An 18464-nucleotide genomic window follows, 5' to 3' on the forward strand; every position below is an offset into this window, starting at 1 on the left:
GGGGCTCCTGGGTGGCTTAGTCAGATGAGTATCTGACTCTTGATTTCACTCAGGTCATGATTTCAGGGCCATGAGATGGAGCCCTGCATTGGGCTCTGAGCTCACCTCAGAGTCTGCTTGACATTCTCTTTCTTCATTTACCCCCCACCTTCCACCCTCTGTGGGCACACACTCTCTCTCTCAAACAAATAAATAAATCTTTAAAAATAAGTATTTTTTCAAAAAAAAAATATATATATATACATATACATGCACACACATATTCTGTATCCCTTTGACCCTTGAATTTGAGATTTATATTTTAATAAATTTATCACTTATTATAAATTGAACGATTAAACCCTATAAATAAGCTTCCTGTAGCAAAGTCTAAAATAAAAACATAAACATCGTAACATCAAGTCAGAGAACAAGAAAAAACCATTTAATCATTTACTCTTAAAAAATATTGTGGAGTATTTTATTTGCTATGCTTTGTTTTGCTTCACCCTCAAGGTCAAAATCATTTGCTACTGTAAAGAACATTTTTTAAAAGCAGGAATATTACATAAATCCACTGAGGAGGAAAAATGCTCTTACCATCAGTGTTGTCGTTATTAAGTGGTTATTGAATGCTCTGGCGTACAAGACAAAGTGGATGCTTTAGATATGAGGTGGTCCCTGCATTCTCTCAGCTTACTTATTAAGTCAGCCTGCAGAAAATACATGATCAGTACAGGTCAATGTAGAATTTAGCTTCACAGTCATGTGTGAAAATATACATATTTTCAAAAGAACTAGCTTGTTGGTAAATTAAAGTTTGATTAATGACTTAAATATGAAAATTGATTTTTAAAATAATCTATACTCTCAAAAACTAACTGTGAGAACCAAATGCTTTATTATTTGGATAGTGGACTTCAAAGTAGGATTAAATTTTAATTTAAAAACAAAAAAGGAAGAATTAATTGGCCTTATTGGGTTTTTTTTAAAGACTTTATTTACTTATTTGAGAGACAGATTGAAAGAGAAAGCATAGGAGCAGGGGGAGAGGGGAGGGTGGGGAGGTAGAAGCAGACATGGCGCTAGATCCCAGGACCCTGGGATCATGACCTGAGTGAAAGGTAGACACTTAAGCAACTGAGCCACCTAGGTGCCCCGCCTTATTGGTTTTTATTTTTTTTTCTTTTTTTAAAATTATTATTAACATATAATATATTATTTGTTTCAGGGGTACCGGTCTGTGATTCATCAGTCTTACACAATTCAGAGTGCTCACCATAGCATATATTCTCTCCAGTGTCCATCACCCAACCACCCCATCCCTCCTACCCCTCCCTTCCACTCCAGCAACCCTCAGTTTGTTTCCTGAGATTGTCTCTTATGGTTTGTCTCCCTCTCTGGTTTCATCTTGTTTCATTTTTCCCTCCCTTCCCCTATGATTCTCTGTCTTGTTTCTTAAATTTCTCGTATCAGTGAGATCATATAATACTTGTCTTTCTCTAACTTATTTCGCTTAGTGTAATACCCTCTAGTTCCGTCCACATCGTTGCAAATGACAAGATTTCATTTTTTGATACTGCATGATATTCCACTGTGCGTGTGTGTGTGTGTGTGTGTGTGTGTGTATACCACATCTTCTTTATCCATTCATCTGTTGATGGACATCTAGGCTCTTTCCATAGTTTGGCTATTGTGGACATTGCTGCTACAAACATTGGGGTGCACATGCCCCTTCGGATCCCTACATTTGTATCTTTGGGGTAAATACTAAGTAGTGCAATTGCTGGGTCAAGGGTAGCTCTATTTTCAGCTTTATGAGGAACCTGCACAGTGTTTTCCAGAGTGGCTGCACCAGCTTGCATTCTCACCAACAGTGTAGGAGGGTTCCCCTTTCTCTGCATCCTCGCCAACATCTGACATTTACTGACTTATTAATTTTAGCCATTCTGACTGGTGTGAGGTGGTATCTCATTGAGGTTTTGATTTGTATTTCCCTAATGCCGAGCGATGTTGAGCACTTTTTCATGTGTCTGTTGTTCATTTGGATGTCTTCTTTGCAGAAATGTCTGTTCAGGTCTTCTGCCCATTTCTTGATTGGGTTATTTGTTTTTTGGGTGTTGAGTTTGGTAAATTCTTTATTGATTTTGGATACTAGCCCTTTATCTGATATGTCATTTGCAAATATCTTCTCCCATTCTGTGGGTTGTCTTTTGGTTTTGTTGATTGTCTCCTTTGCTGTGCAAAAGCTTTTTATCTTGATGAAGTCCCAATAGTTCATTTTTGCCCTTGCTTCCCTTACCTTTGGCAATGTGTCTAGGAAGAGGTTGCTGTGGCTGAGGTCGAAGAGGTTGCTGCCTGTGTTCTCCTCAAGGATTTTGATGGATTTCTGCCTCACATTGAGGTCTTTCATCCATTTTGAGTCTATTTTTCTGTGTGGTGTAAGGAAATGGTCCAGTTTCATTCTTCTGCATGTGGCTGCCCAATTTTGCCAACACTATTTGTTGAAGAGACTGTCTTTTTTCCATTGGACATTCTTTCCTGCTTTGTCGAAGATTATTGTTGTCCAGAGTTGTGATGTCACCAGCTTTGCTTTTCTTTTTCAATATTGCTCTGTCTATTCAGGGTCTTTTCTGGTTCCATACAAATTTTAGGATTATTTGTTCCATTTCTTTGAAAAAAAGTTGATGGTATTTTGATAGGGATTGCATTAAATGCTCTAGGCAGCATAGACATTTTCACAGTATTTATTAAATCAATCCATGAGCATGGAACGTTTTTTTCATTTCTTTGTGTCTTCCTCAATTTCTTTCATGAGTATTCTATAGCTGTCTGAGTATGGATCCTTTGCCTTTGGTTAGATTTATTCCTAGGTGTCTTATAGTTTTGGGTGCAATTGTAAATGGGATTGACTCCTCAATTTCTTTCTCTTCTGTTTTGTTGTTGTATAGAAATGCAACTGATTTCTGTGCATTGATTTTATATCCTGGGACTTCACTGAATTCCTTCATGAGTTCTAGCAGTTTTGGGGGGGGAATCTTTTGAGTTTTCCTAAAAGATTGATATGATAAAGTATCATATCATCTCAAAGAGTGAGAGTTTGACTTCTTCTTTGCCAATTTGGATGCCTTTTATTTCTTTTTGTTGTCTGATTGCTGAGGCTAGGACTTCTAGAACTATGTTGAATAGCAGTGGTGATAGTGGACATCCCTGCCATGTTCCTGACCTTAGAGGAAAAGCTCTCAGTCTTTCCCTATTGAGAATGATATTTGTGGGTTTTTCATAGATCGCTTTTATGATATTAGGTGTGTACCCTCTATCCCTACACTGTGAAGAGTTTTAATCAAGAAGCGATGCTGTACTTTGTCAAATGCTTTTTCTGCATCTCTTGAGAGTATCATATGGTTCTTGTTCTTTCTTTTATTAATGTATTGTATCACATTGATTGATGTGCAGATGTTGAACCAAACTTGCAGCCCAGGAACAAGTCCCACTTGGTAGTGGTGAATAATCCTTTTAATATACTGTTGGATCCTATTAGCTAGTATTTTGGTGAGAATTTTTGTATCCATGTTCATCAGGGATATTGGTCTGTAGTTCTCCTTTTTGAAGGGGTCTTTGTCTGATTTTGGGATCGAGGTAATGCTGGTCTCATAAAATGAGTTTGGAAGTTTTCCTTCCATTTCTATTTTTTGGAACAGTTTCAGAAGAATAGGTATTAATTCTTCTTGAAACGTTCGGTAGAATTCCCCTGGGAAGCCATCTGGCCCTGGGCTCTTGTTTGTCGGGAGATTCCTTAGTGGTTATGGGTCTGTTCAGGTTTTTTCTATTTCTTCCTGGTTCAGTTTTGGTAGTTTATACATCTCTAGGAATGCATCCATTTCTTCCAGATTGTCTAATTTGCTGGCATATAGTTGCTCATAATATGTTCTTATAATTGTTTGTATTTCTTTGGTGTTGGTTGTGATCGCTCTTTCATTCATGATTTTATTTATTTGGGTCCTTTCTCTTTCTTTTTGATAAGTCTGGCCAGGGGTTTATCAATCTTATTAATTCTTTCAAAGAACCAGCTCCTAGTTTCGTTGATCTGTTCTACTGTTCTTTTGGTTTCTATTTCATTGATTTCTGCTCTGATCTTTATTATTTCTCTTCTCCTGCTGGGCTTAGGCTTTATTTCCTTATTGGTTTTTAAATCGACGAAAGTACTTGTTTGATAATGTTCTCGTTTTGCTGTTATCCAATTTTTTTAGTATTAGAGATGGGTTTTTGCCACACATCTAAAAATCTTTGCCTTCTCTCTTGGAGTAATTGTGTTATTATTCCAAGGAAATAAAGAATTTGGAGACAGATCATCTTTGATTTCAACAATGAAAAATATAAGGATATATTGATAAAAATACATAAAAATGGTTGTGAGTGTTTTAATACCATTCTCTTAGCTTCTGGTAAAACAAAACAAAGAAAAATTAAAGAGGGACACTGATAATTTGAATAATGTAATTAATAAAAGTAAATGTCATGGATGTATATATTATCTCAAAATTTATACATGTAGAAAATTCATATTTTCAAGTGCCCATGTATATATTTATATAAATTAACAATATATTGGATAGCAAAGTAAACCTCAATAAATTCAAAATAGAAGATATCATATAGGGTTATTATCTTGAGAGCATGTTTAGTTTGAGTAACATTAGGTACACTTCTACTTTCACACAGTATTTCAGGCAGACTATAGAATATAATTATGTGGCTTGAGAAATGTTTGGAAATTAATTTGTAAGCATGTGTAGGATCACTTGTAACTGGTAACATATTACATATGTTAACATATGTAATGTAACATACATAAACCCAATATTACATATTGGGTTGTACAAGAAGAATAGCTAACTTTAAAGAATATTCTTAAGAATAAAGTTTGATATATTGACAATAGCACTCTCATCTGTAGAAAATCCGAACTTGTTAGACCTGGAGTAACTCTGTGCATAAAAAAGGGTAGCAATTTATTTTATCATCATCCAGGCAGGACACATCAGAGGACGATACTTATGGAGGCAATTAAGAGGCATTCGATAAAATTAATTTCATATTATTTTAGGTTCACATCTTTTTACCTTATTACTCACAATGGCTGATTGGAAATCTGAAAGCCAGGTGACTAATAATGGTATTTAGTAATGGATACAAAGTTTGATATGGAGGCTGATATCTGGCACCATATGTGAAGAACTGTGATAAGCAAAAGGTGGATTTGGGGCGCCTGGGTGGCTCAGTTGGTTAAGCGACTGCCTTCGGCTCAGGTCATGATCCCGGGGTCCTGGGATCGAGTCCCATATCGGGCTCCCTGCTCGGCAGGGAGTCTGCTTCTCCCTCTGACCCTCTTCCCTCTCATGCTTTCTATCTCTCATTCTCTCTCTCTCAAATAAATAAATAAAATCTTCAAAAAAAAAAGGTGGATTTGTCCAAAAATTTTAAAGCCTTTTCAAGCATTACTTTAAAAAACTTCCCTGTGAACTGGGTGCTCTATGTAAGTGATGAGTCACTGAATTCTGCTCCTGAAACCAATATTACACTAGATGTTAACTAAAATTTAAATGAAAATTTGAAACAGACAAGAAAAAACAACCAAAATTTCCCTGTGAGTTGAAGTAATACTATATAACAAAGGGTTTTATTATTGCTTTCACATAAGTTACTATTGTGACATTTGCTTTATAACAAGTATATAATTAGTTTGGCAGAATTACTGTAAACAAAAATTAAATAGAACTCATGTCTACAGCTACCAAAAAGCTAGCTTGTTGCAGCTGATGAAATAATTTCCATAAAGATACTGAATATTTATATTATATAAAATGCCATAATGAATTTGTGGTGTGAACAGATGTCTTTGTTTTTCATTTTTCACTTCAAGATCGAATTATAGATTCTCTTCACCTGTTAGACTAAACTTGCTATTTTTTCAATGGATTATTTTCAGTTTTAAATTGATGGAAAAGTTATAAGTGTGTCAATACACTGTTTCAGAAATGGTGTGATTGCACACAAGACAGAGCATGGACTTTGGGCTCAGGAGTAATTCTCTCAAATATTGGCTTTCTCACTTACTGGTTATATGATGTTAGACAAAGTATTTAACCTGCCTGAGCCTTAGCTCCCTTATCTGTAAATGAGAACAATTACACTAACTTTCCTTCCCCCTCACCCTCCCTCTGGGGCTCCTCTAATTCAGTGGTTTGCTTAGTACCAGTTCCTGATGGCCATTTGTAACTTCGTAGCGTAACAATTTGATTTCATACTAACATTGTGAGTAATGGAAAAGGAGATAACACAATTTCCTTATCTCCTTTTCTGATTCAATCCGTCTTTTACTCAAACTTAAAATCTCTTTGCTTCAAAGAGAATCCAAAATCAGTTCATAGCACCAGTTCTTTCCTTCTAGACTATTAGTTGCTGAAATTGAGGTGACTTACTTTTTATGTCCATCTCATGAACAGAAACTGAATGGAAGCAGTAGTTCCTCTGAAGGCAGCACTGTAGACATTGGGGCACCTGCAGAAGAACAGCCTGTAGTGGAACCTGAGGAAACCCTTGAACCTGAAGCCTGTTTCACTGAAGGTAAGAAAATGACCTTTATGTTAATCTTCCATTTATAGAGTGCAGGGTTTTTGTTTGTTTGTTTGTTTAGCTGTTGATCACCCAAGATGGACCATTCATAATACAATAGAACCTTTAGTAGATCTATTTCAATTCCCTCCAATATGCTAACAGTTTTAAAATCTATTGTTATTTTTGGTTAATTCTGCCCGTTATGTGTAAAAGATCACAAACATGGAGAAAACTATTTTTAATGTAACCAAAACTAGTAATTTATATTTTTTAAATAAAATGGTGATTTCACAAGGAGTGGCATCTTAAACACCAATCAAAATTCTCATACACAGAATTTGCCTTAAGAATAACTTTCCGACTACTAAAGTTAAATGACTTGCAAATGCCAAACTGTGATTTTTTTAACAAAATCATCATTTTCCAAAGCTTACTGGATGAAGCAGGAAATAAGCACAGCCCACATCCGATATCTGAATGGTACCTAGTTGAGCCTGGTACAACATGGACAACAGTTATAAGAGCTTTGTTTTTCCCATGACTAGCATTTCCCATGGTCTGATTTTCTTGAGAATTTGACTTTTGAAGATATGAATATATTTGCATATTCTCTATTTAGTGATCTCTTCTTCATAGACTGGATATATATTGTTTCCCTCTATTTCCCAGTACAAATTCCACACATCACTCCAAGTCCTTCTCAAAACTACCTTCATCTAATCATGGTGGAAAAGAGCTTATTATTCCTTATTATGCCTCTCCACAGCTATTAATAAATATACCCATTTAATTCACCTGATAACTTTTGTATATTATCTTATGAGAGCTCTTCTCTTTCTGTTTTGAACTGTTGTATGTATCTTTACTGTCTTTTTCTCTCCATCCCTTCCTTCCTTCCCTTCCTCTCTTTTCTTCCAGCATACTTGACTTTTTCTTTTTCCTCTTTTGTTTTTGTTTTGGGGGGGCAGAGTTTGTTTTTTTGTTTTGTTTTGTTTTGTTTTGCCTTGAGGTGAGGTTCTTGAGCTTATTTCTTTTCTTGAAAACAAGAATGTAAGGTTCTTGGTGGCAAGGTCCCTGTGCTGTACCTTTTTTTTTTTTTTGCCTTTTTTAAAAAAATGTTATTTGTATCTTCCGTGGTGCTTACAAAGGTAATCACAGATAGTTTGAGTGAGTAAAACACTATAAGGAAGACAATGACAAATCAAAGCAGGGCCAAGCAATCACATTTTAATGGACTAAATTAATTTTGGGAAAATTATATGAGCTTTTCTAGAAACACCACAAGAAAACAAAGCAGTAACAAACCCAGCATTATTGGGGGAGTTCTACATTATTATTCCATAACCTCTTTAAAAGGGAAGTTTTCTATTTATCACTAATCCTCATTTTGAAATCCTCTACTAGAGTGACTTCAACAGAGTGCAATAGAATGACATAGTACAAGGCAAAGCTATTTTACATTTATTTGTACTTTACAAAGTTCTTTCTTGAACAATAAGAGTTGAGGCAGAAAAAGCAGGTATTATTAGCCAGGGAACTGTTTAAGGAGGCTGAATAATTTTCACAGCTTTACACAGCTAATGAATGTGCTCTTACTACTCCAGGCTTAGAGAGTTAACCTAGCAAGATGGAGATGGTAATTATGGTGAGAAGATGAATCAGGGACATGCTAAAGAATATTCATCTACTCCTGTTTGAACATTATACTTGCAGGCTGTGTACAAAGATTTAAATGTTGTCAAATCAGTGTGGAAGAAGGGAGGGGAAAACAATGGTGGAACCTGAGAAGAACGTGTTTCCGAATAGTTGAACATAACTGGTTTGAGACCTTCATTGTCTTCATGATTCTCCTTAGTAGTGGTGCACTGGTAAGTGAATATTAAGCAAAAGTGGTACAATATTAAGTTTAAGGTAATCTAATACTGATGACTTATTAATCATTTCTAATGCACTGTTTTAGTATCCAATACATTTTTTTCCCCAAACCCTCATCCTGCCACCATTTTCATTTTCATAGTGTCAGCCATTACCTCTGTTGGATAAATCTCAAACTGTTATCTTTACTTAGGACTTCTTCCTTGAATATATATACATCTGTATATCCAACCAACCATTCATCCATCCATCCATTCACTTACCTCCTGTCTACCCACCCACTTTTCTACCTGTCTCTAACACATTTTTCATTACCCCACATCCTATCTTCCAGATTATAGACTTAATGTTTTAACTATGCATTTCTGGATTTATTTCTACTACATATACATACAATTTCTAATAAATTATTGATTCACTTTTGCTTACTAGTAAGTAACCTAGAAAATTTGTCCCTCCAGCTTATTATAACCAAGGAATACAAATATTCAGTTGCTCATATTTTAACAAGAAGGTAAGCATGGCAACTCAGTGTAGTTAATGGAATTCCTGTGATGGAGAATATATAACTTTGGAGTTCTGATGACTATTGCCTCTGTATGGTATTATTATTATTATCTCTTTATGGACAGTCAATAAGTCCTTAGGGACCACTTCTCTGTCCCTTTTAAATTGTGTCCACTGTTCTTATGCTACTCAGGAAACAATGAATATTGGTAACAAAAAATACTGGGCAGCATGCCTAAGTGATTCATTTAAAGATTGCTTTCTCTTTATACGAAGATGGGTTTTACATTGAATTAATTTATATTTGTAGGAAAATCACTTACAAAAATATAAAGCATAACATACAGATAACATTTTAGGGAAACACTGGCACAAATAGAATACTTAAGTCATAAAGTAGATGACAGATAAAATAAGCTTGTCTGATTGAAATATAATCACTTAAGTTTCTTTAACTTACATTTATAATTAGAACATAAGCCTATATTTTCCTCCATATTTCTCTGATTACATAAACTTTGCCTGCATGCCACTTTATACAAGAAATAGTGTTTTGCCCCTGAAACAAATGTGAGACTTAGATGAAAAGTATAGAGGTTCATATTAGAAGCACACATATCATGATCTAAAATGAAATATATCTTCATCTTATCATCATTGTCATACCATATCTCTACTGAGAAATATAAATGATCAACAAAATGAAGGGGAGAGAGGGGGACAAATGAGCCCAACTATGTAGTAAAATTGGGCGATGTGATGATCAATTATAATTTCTGCTTTATGAAAAATATAAACCTCCACTTTTTATTTCTTCAACCTCCTTTTTATGGCAAAAAAAAATCTATGGGAGAAAGCAAAAGAAATGAAACAAAAGGAATAAATAACTTCAAGTTGGGGTAGCACCATCAGGATATGACATCAAGAAATGTGTCCTAAGCAAGTCAAATTAAATCATGAGAATTATGCTTTTACCTCTTTCTTCTGACTATAATATCAATAGAGAGTATAACTTTCCCCTGATTCATTAAAAGACCTTTGAGAGGAAAAAAATTTTAAAAACAGCAATAACTACTACTCCTCTACCCTCCTACTCCAATAGGATGTCATATGTATATATATGAAATCAGGGAAAACATATATATATACATATATATATATGATCAGAAAAATAGCTTAGAAGGTATAATAGTTTTAGAAAGCTAAAATATATAACTTTTCTTTATAGGCATTTGAAGACATATATATTGATCAGCGAAAGACAATTAAGACAATGTTGGAATATGCTGACAAGGTTTTCACTTACATTTTCATCCTGGAAATGCTTCTAAAATGGGTGGCATATGGCTATCAAACATATTTCACCAATGCCTGGTGTTGGCTGGACTTCTTAATTGTGGATGTAGGTATCCTCTGTATCTTTGTCTTTACATTCACAGTAGTTTGTCTGACCCATATACTAATTCTAGAACAGTGAATCTGAACAGTATACTGTGTTGACAGGATATGCTACCTACTAGACACTAACCTAATTTGCTGAATGATAGTGTTGTAGTAAGAAATAGGCTTAGTACAGTTTTAGCATTGGGGGGATGGGATCTATGGTGGTTGTCTGGGATAAGAAGAAGAAAAACAGCACAGCAGTTTGTAGGGAAAGTGGTGAAATAGGGTATGTGGCTTAAATTCCTTATATTGTGAGTCAGACGGACTTGCGTTTAAATCTCAGTCCCATTGCTGATGGGTTGTGTGCCAGTGAGTAAATTACTTGGCTCTTGACTCTTGAAACGATGACATTAGTACAGACAGTGATGATGGTGGGAGCTACTGTCAACTTTTAAAAACTCTCTTTGATCTACTCAGAGTTTTTCAAGGGGAGGTTTAAAGAGTAGATTATATAGATTATACTCCATTAGAGGCTGTAAAGCGTTCAGAGTGTAGGGAAAAACTCTGCTTCATGCAGCGGCAGGAGCTTCCCCTAGGATGTTGACTCAATTCGCCGCAAGCCTATAACGCGCCAGACAGCCCTTCACAGAAATTCCATGCCCAACGATTAATAATACTTCATCTCCCCTAAAACAGGTGACTGCCTCTGAGATTTATTAAACAAAATGTTTCATGCTATCAATTTGGCATAATTTCAGCTTCAGAAAAGTATGTCCAAAATATCGCAGATTTCATAGGCAACAGTTTTATCCCCAAAAGATAATAGATAATAATCCAGCAGGACTAGGCGGGTTTATTGCGGAAAGTATTTCTAGAGCTAAGAATCATGCATATGTTACATCTCCTGAATTCTGAACAAAGGCAAAGCCAGAGCTATTTGAAAAGCTTAGTAATGTTACTATGAAATGAGTAAATTGAGAAAAACCTCAAAAGAATAAGTGCTTCATCATTACAAAAGAAAAAAAATTCTAACATTGAGGCCTCATTAGAAGTTATATCATATTTCAACTCCTCATAATTTTTCACACTACATTTTAAATCTAAATATAATTTAACTCTTTCGAAACTCTGTGAGTTTTGCTTTTCTCTATTAATCTTATTACATGTCTGAAATTTCCGTGGAAGAATGATGATTTTATTATTATAAGTTGGGTTTTTTTAATTACTAGATTACAAGCACTTTATTTTTTACTTATTTTTTATTGAAGTATAGTTGACATGCAATGTTACATTAGTTTCAGGTATACAACATAGCAAATTTAATAGCCTGAAATATATTAAGAAAATAATTCTATAGAGATTTTGTCATTTTGCAATAATATTTTATTTTTCATTGATCTATTTTAATTATTTCATAAGGATCAGTGTATCTCTCTAAAAAATGCAAAAAAAATTTAGCACATTGCAAGTAATATAAAAAGTATATTTAAATATAAAGCAACTTAATACACTGAAAAATAGAAAATTTTGCAAAAATAATGTCCAGTGTATGTGAAACTGTCCAATATTAGCCACTTTCAAACCAAAGAAATTATAATTCTGGATATGGAGTTTTGGTATATTCTTTATTTAGAGAATAGACACCTAACATTTTTATTTCTTAGTACTCTCATATTTCATACAAATTAAGTAAATTCATTGGTTTATTTACTTGGCAAATATTTGTTGATTATCCATTTTCAGCCAGGTAACCACGGCAGAAGCTGTAAGTTAGTATAGAAAATTTTGAGGAAGTTTTATGATGGAATTATTTATTAAGTTACATTGTTTATGTAAGAATAAACTTTAGAGAAAACACAGGTGTTAGCAAGACAAACAAAAAACTCACCTTCAAAAATCAACTGCAAAATCAATGTGCCAAGTTATTAATTTTTGAGAGTACCAATTATAATTAGTTGAACCTACAATGCAGGATTGAGATTTCTTGCTTTTGTATTTTATCACTAGCCATACAAAGCCCTAAATTCACCACAACTTAATAAAATAAAAGAAGGATGACCAATGACCTTTTCTTACACCTGAATTTCTTCTTTTTTTTAAATTAATTTTTATCTAGTTTTTCATCAGGCTCCCTGCTCAGCGGGGGGTCTGTTTCTCCCTCTGACCCTCTTCCCTCTCATGCTCTCTGTCTTTCATTCTCTCTCTCTCAAATAAATAAATAAAATCTTTAAAAAAAAATTAATTTTTATCTAGTTTTTTTAACTAATTGCTCTACTAATAAATTAGTGTAACGATTAATAAATTACATGACATTTAAGGTTTTTTTATTCAACTACCTTTAATTAACATCCTGAAAGCACTTTTTTTGCATCAAGCTGAAAATACTTCCTTAAAATTTTAAAAGCTTTACGGAAAATATGCAACCATTTATCTTCTGAGTAATTATAAGCAAAAATTGTACTTATTATGTAGTAAATTGAATCATGATTTTATTTCCTTATTTATTGGTGCAGGTTTCATTGGTCAGTTTAACAGCAAATGCCTTGGGTTACTCAGAACTTGGCGCCATCAAATCTCTCAGGACACTAAGAGCTCTGAGACCTCTAAGAGCCTTATCACGATTTGAAGGGATGAGGGTAAGGAAAATGAAAGAACGTGAAGTATTACATATAATAAAAATTAAATTAATTACATTAAATTCTATAAAAGGAAAACCCATGCATGCAAAAGGAATGGCAAATCCTTGCAAAATTGCTACTTTTATCATTTTATCTGTTGCATATTTACTTCTGGGTGATATGCAAGAGAACTTAGGCCTCCCTTGAAATGATATAATATCATTTATCTGCTGTGCTCATTAAAATGACTTTATTTCCTAATCCATCTTGGGAGTTTCCTTACAAATCTGTATACAAAAAGAAGCAAATGCACTATTAAAGTACTATGTGTAACTGTATGATAATAATCCACTGAAGTGAAGTCTACATTATATGCTTCTCATTTGTGATGACCTAAATTGTACTTAATGAGTTTTATCAAAAATAATATGAATCACACACGTGCCTAAGTATAAAAGTAAAAGAAAACCATTTTTAAGTGTCAAAATTTTGTCTGTATAATGCCAAAGTTTGCATTATTTGAATATATTTAAGGGTAGATATTAAATATTGACTGAATTTTAAACTTTTTTTAAAAGTTATGTTTAATATAGCCTCAATTTATAACTACCTTAATCTTTTTAATTGATATAAATAGTAATACTAACTTAAAGATTCTATGTAAATCCACACAATTTTTCATGACAATAAATAAAGCATTTATAATATAATGAATAGAAAATATAATTTTGACTCATTACCATAGATGATTCATAAATCAAGCATAACTCAAATTTCACTTGAGTTACAGAAAATGTTATACTATTCCTTTCAAGGAAATATTCTTCCATTCCCTATGATTCATTACAGATTAGAAATGTTGCCATTATTGACCTATTATTTTCCATGTCTTGTTAAAATTCATGAAGCATTGGTATATAAGATGTATAACATAAAAAAAGTAGTTCCTTTTTTAAAAAAAAAGTCGAATTTTATTTTATCAAAACAAAGCTGCTTAATAAGTGTGATACCAGTAGAAAAACATTGCTTTTTTTTTTTTTTCCTGCCTAGGGTTTAGTTATTTATGGAAATTGAGCTGTATTGAAGACTTCCAATTACATCTTCTAGGTTGTTGATAGCTTTACGTGTTCTTTTAAAATAAGATTTATTGTAAATATCACTTTTTAAGAACATGAGACTTGTCTTTAATTTCCCTAACATATGTAGAAAGTTTTTTCCTCACTAGAAACAATTTAACACAATATAATACAGTCTTATTTTATTTCTCACAGAGATCTTCACATTTTTACTAAAATGTTAAAGGAAATTCTCTCCAGGGTATGTAAAAATTAAGTTTATTTTCTGATTAAAATGTCACTTTCTTTTGTTTCAGACTGGCCGTTTCAGTTCTTGAGAAAAATATTATTTTTATACATTCTACTTGAAAACATATTGCCTGAATCAAAGTAATACCTTTTAAATGTCTTCTGAAATCTGAACAATGCTAAGTATTTGAAGCTGTTATAAACATTTAGAATTTAATCTTTTGAAAATGTGCTAAATCCATGATTCAAGTGGCCAGATAGTCCCATGTTTAACACTTTATTTCCATAACAACATTGGTCTTGTGGGTCTACCTTTGATTTTTACAGAAATAACCTTATCTGTAATTATTAATCAATAATACCTTCTATATTATAAGGAGAGGTTAATGTTTGCACCTGAGGATTTTAAAAACATAAACTTCTTATTGATGCTGATAGGAGATGAACTCATCTTTAGGTTACAGGATTTATGAATATGGTTACTTGCCTCTGCGACAGCATATACACAACCCTAAAATGGCTGATCATTTCAACATGTGTTTGGCATTGTAGAGACAAAATAACCTGATTCTTGATTCTATTTTTGTGTTTCTAGTGTTTGGATTTTTTTTTTTTTTTTTTACTTTCTAAAAAACGTAAACATGGATAACGGTGAGGATAGAGATAATAATGATGAATATAACTGGGAAGTGATATTTGAATATATTCAGAAACTCTCATTTTATTCTTTTCCCTCCCTAGCAGCATAAAATAACAATAGCTTTGTCAGGATGTAAATCAAGCACTCATTTTATTTTTGTTGACTTGTCACGTTTTCAAGCATGTGCTTTTATGCAACATTACCAAATAAAGCATGTTGTATTTAGTGCTTGATAAGAAGTTAGAAAGTAATAAATTATCATCACGTTGCACTTTATGTTTTGCATGTTTTATGCACATTTCTGGCTGACAGCTTTTAAACATTTATTGTATTTCAAATTTCCAGTCCAAATTTTTCAACTTGTAAAATTGAACTGAGTGAATTGATGTCGTGAATATCTAGAGTAAAATAAAATTTGTACTTAAATTTGTATTTTTACTTTCCTAATCTAAGAAATCTTAGATATCTTCTTTTTCAAAAGAACTCAAGTCTTGATTGATAGGGAAACAGAGACCATCATATACATAAAGTAACACCAAATGTTCTGTCATAACAGATTTCTAACTAATTAACAAACTATATATTTCTATTTTATATAGGATAATCTTGCTCCAACTTGGATGGGGTGGAGCGCTGGTTCCTCCCCTCAGCCCCTTATTATGGGTACTGTATTACCCCTTTTGCTACCTTTCATCCTTTCACTGTGCCTTTGTGTAGTGGGACGAGGGAGGGGTTGGGAGGGGTCCTATCACACCACAGTAGGGAAAATACACTATATTCTAATCCCCTATTTTCAATTGTCTTAAATTTTCTTTTGAGAAAAATACCTTTGTGAATTTACCCTCTTGTGGATTTGGACACCAACTGTTGATATCTTTATTAAGTTTCACTGAATATGATTTAGTTATGTATATATGGAGTTTATCCATTTATGGGGAGATTATCTGATCGGTGAGGGTGGGGGTTTAGAATGAATGCGTGAAAACTTTAACTTATCAATTGATGATGCTGTTTGAGGCATAAAAACCCTTGCCATTTTTTTTACACTGGCCTGGGTCCTGAAAACGGCCATCCAGATACCAGCAGTCGATTCCCTGCCTTGTTGATATGTGTGAGAAGATGCTAGGGTTCAATATTCAAGCTTTCATAACACTGGTATTGATTATGTGATCATATTCATTTTTATTAAGTGAAAAGTTATGAGGGTTATTTTCAAAATGTAATAAGGCAAAAATATATTAAGAGTTGAGTCAGCCCATGTGATTTGTGTTTTAAATGGGGAAAAGTTAATGTAAAGAGATCCGCATATTTGAATTATACAGACTAGAATACCTACATAGAAATAAAAGAGAAATGTCTTACCATATGTATTAAGTAGAATTTAATGCATAAACTCACTTCTTGGCATAAGTCACTCCCAAATAACTTTTTAGGATCTTAGAAGATGTCACAATGAAAACATAAATGGAATCTATAAAAATGAATCTATATTTTGTTTATTCTTGAAGTTTAAAAATAATGTAGGAGAAGGAGAGTTTTTATTTTTGAAAGAGATAAAGTTGGAGATTTTGTTTGGATAATTGTATCATATCTTTCTAAGATAATTATCTTAATTAAAACCCACAACACAAATGTAGTCATTAGATTTAAAAAAAGATTCCATTATTCTTCATACTTAAAAATGTGTGATTTTATTTTGCCTTCTTTTGATTTTTATTCATGTAGTTTTTGTATTTAGATTAAAGAAGCATTAGAATCCATGAGTAATAGTATTTGAAGTTCAGAGATAATTTGTTCAGACAAGACATTTCTACATGTATCAAAATTCTTAACATTAATTTGTATACTTGTCAAACCTTCATTTTGTGTTGATTTAATAAAAATGCAGATAATGAACCAGATATGGAAAGAGTTTTTTATAAGAATGGATTGTGCTAGAATAGAGAAATTCAATTGATGATGTTTTGCAAAACATTTGTGAGAAGAAGCAATCTCTAGTATTAATTTATTAAGACGGTTCCTTCCTTAGACATCTTCTTTTATGCATCCTGAAACCTCAATCTGCTCTTTCCAATTTATTCAGGCCATTTCTGCCCAGTGCCTTCACCTCATGGGAACCAATTGCTGAAGTTCCCTAGAGTCTGAAAAGAATTAATACACCACCCTCTGTGCTGAACCAAGAAATGGCTTGGGGCTCTTGGGAAGAGACAATCCTTTCTCTGAACTTTATTGTTTAATTTAAAGAAATTTTAAATATGCTGGACCTTTGTATAGTAAATTTCCCAATACTATGCCAAATGTTTTCCAATATTTAGTTCTTTTATCTTCATAAAAATAAACCTTTTCTCTGGACCCAGTGTAGGCCAATGTTGCAAATCATTTCCTGAAAGATGCTGCTTCGGAGTACTTGCCTGTATCATGAATTACAGAGAGTTCATTTTAACACAAAACTAATCCCCAGTTTCAAAGAAAACCTCTCAGACTTATTGGCTAACCCCTAATTTTTTGTTGTGCCCGGCTCTTTATTCTCATCTTGTATACAAAGTAACGTTAAAAATTCTGCTTTCATCAGTAAATTCTAAGCTAATCTTTACTCCACTCATTCATTCAACCATTTTTTCCCTATATTCAAAGTACTCTGTTATATTCCCATATTCGAAGCATTAAAGACCTTGGAGAATTCACAAATATATTTTTGCATCTTAAGTTAGAAAAAGAAAAAGCCTCTTGTCTGTCAAGATTACAGGAACGCAATTAACTCGAATCCAGAGCAATGTGGAACCAGATAAATGGAAGCAACTCTAAGGAGAATGAGTGAGGTAGAATGGAACGAGCAAGCACTAGATGATACTTCTAGTCTACTTTCTGAACTTAAATGATCTTAGCTCATTTTTCTCATTACCAACAGAGAACACCATACTAAATTATCTCTATGGTCCTGGCCAGCACTGGAATTCTGAGTCTTAAATTCAAAAGAGGAAACGCTCATCTTTATTTTGGAAGCTAACATGGAGGGTGAAGTGAGGCTCCATGAAAGAAGTGCTACATGAACTAGACCTTGTAGAAGAAAGAAAGTTCCAGAAAGGGGGATACTGGGCAAGGGATTTCAAAGGCATCTCAGTTGTCTGGTAATTGTATCACTTGGGTTGGCATGAGGGTAGGCGGCTAGGGAAGTTTAAACTAGAAATGTACATTGTGGGGTGATTTGAATACCAACATAAGGAAAATATTTGATGATCAGTGGGGATCCATTAATTTTAAAGTGAGACTTAGGGAGGATAAATTCATATCACATAGATGAAAGGAAGGAGAAAGAGGACTCTGACAATATTGCCCGAATGAATTATTAGAGGCCAGAGCTAGGATGAACAGTGAAAGTGGGAAAGAAGTGACAGAGGTGAGAAAGGGCTTGAAGAAAGAAGTGTGGGACCTACAGATTGACATGAAAAGAACTTCAGGAAATAGGTATAGGTCACCAGTATTCTATGCAGGCTCTATATTGGCTGTTGTAAGTAAAAATGTGCGTTCTAACGTGTACTC

The 18464-nt window shown here is 33.6% G+C and overlaps 1 protein-coding gene across 7 annotated transcripts in view; it reads left to right on the top strand.

Annotated features, from left to right (window-relative positions):
- Positions 1-18464, top strand: part of LOC114223140 (sodium channel protein type 1 subunit alpha) — a 75616-nt gene that overhangs the window by 43856 nt on the left and 13296 nt on the right. For all 7 annotated transcript variants that reach the window (XM_028121912.2, XM_088022126.1, XM_088022129.1 and 4 more), the window contains exons 17-20: positions 6486-6606; positions 8311-8465; positions 10208-10381; positions 12876-12998. In XM_028121912.2, the coding sequence (XP_027977713.1) occupies positions 6486-6606; positions 8311-8465; positions 10208-10381; positions 12876-12998 (573 nt within the window). The remainder of the gene's footprint in view (positions 1-6485; positions 6607-8310; positions 8466-10207; positions 10382-12875; positions 12999-18464) is intronic.

The sequence above is a fragment of the Eumetopias jubatus genome, unplaced genomic scaffold, assembly GCF_037043125.1.
Source record: "Eumetopias jubatus isolate StellerSeaLion01/CBP00866 unplaced genomic scaffold, mEumJub1_p1.0 scaffold_3, whole genome shotgun sequence".
In the NCBI taxonomy this organism is placed as follows: Eukaryota; Metazoa; Chordata; class Mammalia; order Carnivora; family Otariidae; genus Eumetopias; species Eumetopias jubatus.